General features: G+C 31.2%; 1 protein-coding gene across 1 annotated transcript in view; it reads right to left on the reverse strand.

The window, feature by feature from the left end:
- Positions 1–730: 730 nt before the first annotated feature.
- Positions 731–2,070, reverse strand: part of LOC107300473 (nucleobindin-2) — a gene marked incomplete at both ends in the record, with an annotated part of 9,225 nt that continues 7,885 nt past the window's right edge. The window contains 1 exon segment of the mRNA XM_015829799.1: positions 731–942. Coding sequence (XP_015685285.1) covers positions 731–942 — 212 coding nt within the window.

A 2,070-nucleotide genomic window follows, 5' to 3' on the forward strand; every position in this document is an offset into this window, starting at 1 on the left:
AAAAGACTATAATACATTATTTCTCTGCATCTTTAGTATAAATTCTTACAGTCACAGAAAACTATAAAACTTTACAGATATAAAATATATTTTATATTCACCCTAAAAACAATTTCCATCCTTCCGCAATGCCTATGTAGGATTGACATCATTGTGACAAAAAGATGGGTAGAATTTAGTCACACTGCAGTTTCCACAAAAAAGTGAAAAATATAGATATTTTTGAAAAAGCCCAGAATCTTTCCATTTTTAAAGTGTCCTAATTAGTTGAGAAATAATTGTATGGGAAGCATAGGAAATGGCATTTATACTGGGTTATAGTCTAAAAGCTTAATGAAATCAATGACCAAAAGTCAAGCTCAAAAACTATAATACTTTAATGTGATAAACACTGCCATGATATTGAAGTGATATTGAAATAAATGAAAATATAAATGATTTAGTATCCATTTAACTGACTTTGGTGAGCTTGACTTTTTCATAAGTTTAAGGATCCCTGCCAATATGTATAAAATTCTGATGAGTTCCATTATCCTGGTGTATGACCATAATAGAACTTTATTTGATGTGTTCCCTTTCATCACGTTGTTTTTCTTTAATTTATATTTAATTGTTTTAAATGGCTTTCATATAATGTTTTAATTGTTATCCAGAGAGATTTTGCGTGAGATGGGTAGCCATATAAATTTGATAAACAAAATAAAAATATATAAACAAATACATTTTATACAGTGTGGGTAAAAACAGCGAACTTACAGGATGGTTAACTTTGGGGTGATCATTGTGCTTTTTTTTCAGGTCCTCATATTTTGCTTCTTCTTGGTGTCTCTTTTCTTCATCCAGTGTTTTTAAATATTCTCTCCTTTCATGTTCTTTCATCATCTCATACTTTTTAAACTCCTCATGGCGGTCATTGTCATAGTTTTCTAAGTCATGTGTAGCCTGCAAATAAGAAGAGTTAAAAATGGGGGGGGGAGCCTTTTTTTTTTTTTCTAGAGTGAGGATAAACATTGAGCTAAGCAGCATTAAGAAACTCCTGTTTTACCAGGCCATCTTCTCGTTTCCCTCAGGACATTTTTCTCAGGATATATTCAAGTTCGTAAAGAATTCCTGAACAATAAATTTCAATTCATTATAAACTTACTCTTGAAAAAAATCTTGAAGCACCAAGATAATTAAATCTAGACTGAAAGACAAAGACGCCAGCTTAAATCTACAAAGAGAAACCCTGATTGCAACTAAAGAATTTACAATGCAAAAAACAACAGAAGCTGAAGAAATTAATACCAAGACGGAGGACTTTAAAGAGCAACAAGTACAACTTACTGAAAATTTAGACAATCAAATAACAACTATAAAACTGGACATGACTTTCTACACAAACCAGAAGAAACCTGAGGAAGAAGAAGACCAGATCGAATTGAAGACAATTGTATTAGAGCAAATATGGGGACATGGGCCACCAGGGTGACAATTCAATGATTATATATGGGCCAGTTCTTTTAGAAAACTGACAACTAGATGGTCTCCTTTGATTCAAGTAACATGTACAAGAATGAAGGGAGATCTATCTGATGAGTTAAAAGCATTGGTATGGAAGCCTGGTTGGCATAAAAAGAAAGCTAGACTGAAAAAAGGGGGTCTTTTGGTCTACTACAGAGGATCCTAAATTGCTAACTATTGGGCTAAAGGGAGATTCTGAGATAGTGGAAATTTTGATTATTAGATTAAAATAGTTGGAAAATAGTAAAAAAATAAGGGATTAATTTGTTTAATATTGAGAATCTAGAATTATATGGGAAATGAAAATTAACTACTAGGAAATAGGCTTGAATTATTGTTTAGCGCAGATAATATAGATAATAAAGAAAACTCCACTATTAAGGTGATGATGTATTAGGGCGAGAAATAGAAAATGTTTATGAAATAAAACTAGAATATATTTAAGTAAGTAATATGTGCATTTTAGACATTATAATTTTTATGTAGTGAGGCAAAGGAAATTTGGGTTACCCGAAACTTAAATACTTTGGATATTAAAGGTTAAATTGGAGTACTGTAATTAAAAAT

The sequence above is a fragment of the Protobothrops mucrosquamatus genome, unplaced genomic scaffold (genome assembly GCF_001527695.2).
Source record: "Protobothrops mucrosquamatus isolate PMUCROS unplaced genomic scaffold, P.Mucros_1.0 scaffold7184, whole genome shotgun sequence".
NCBI lineage: Eukaryota > Metazoa > Chordata > Lepidosauria > Squamata > Viperidae > Protobothrops > Protobothrops mucrosquamatus.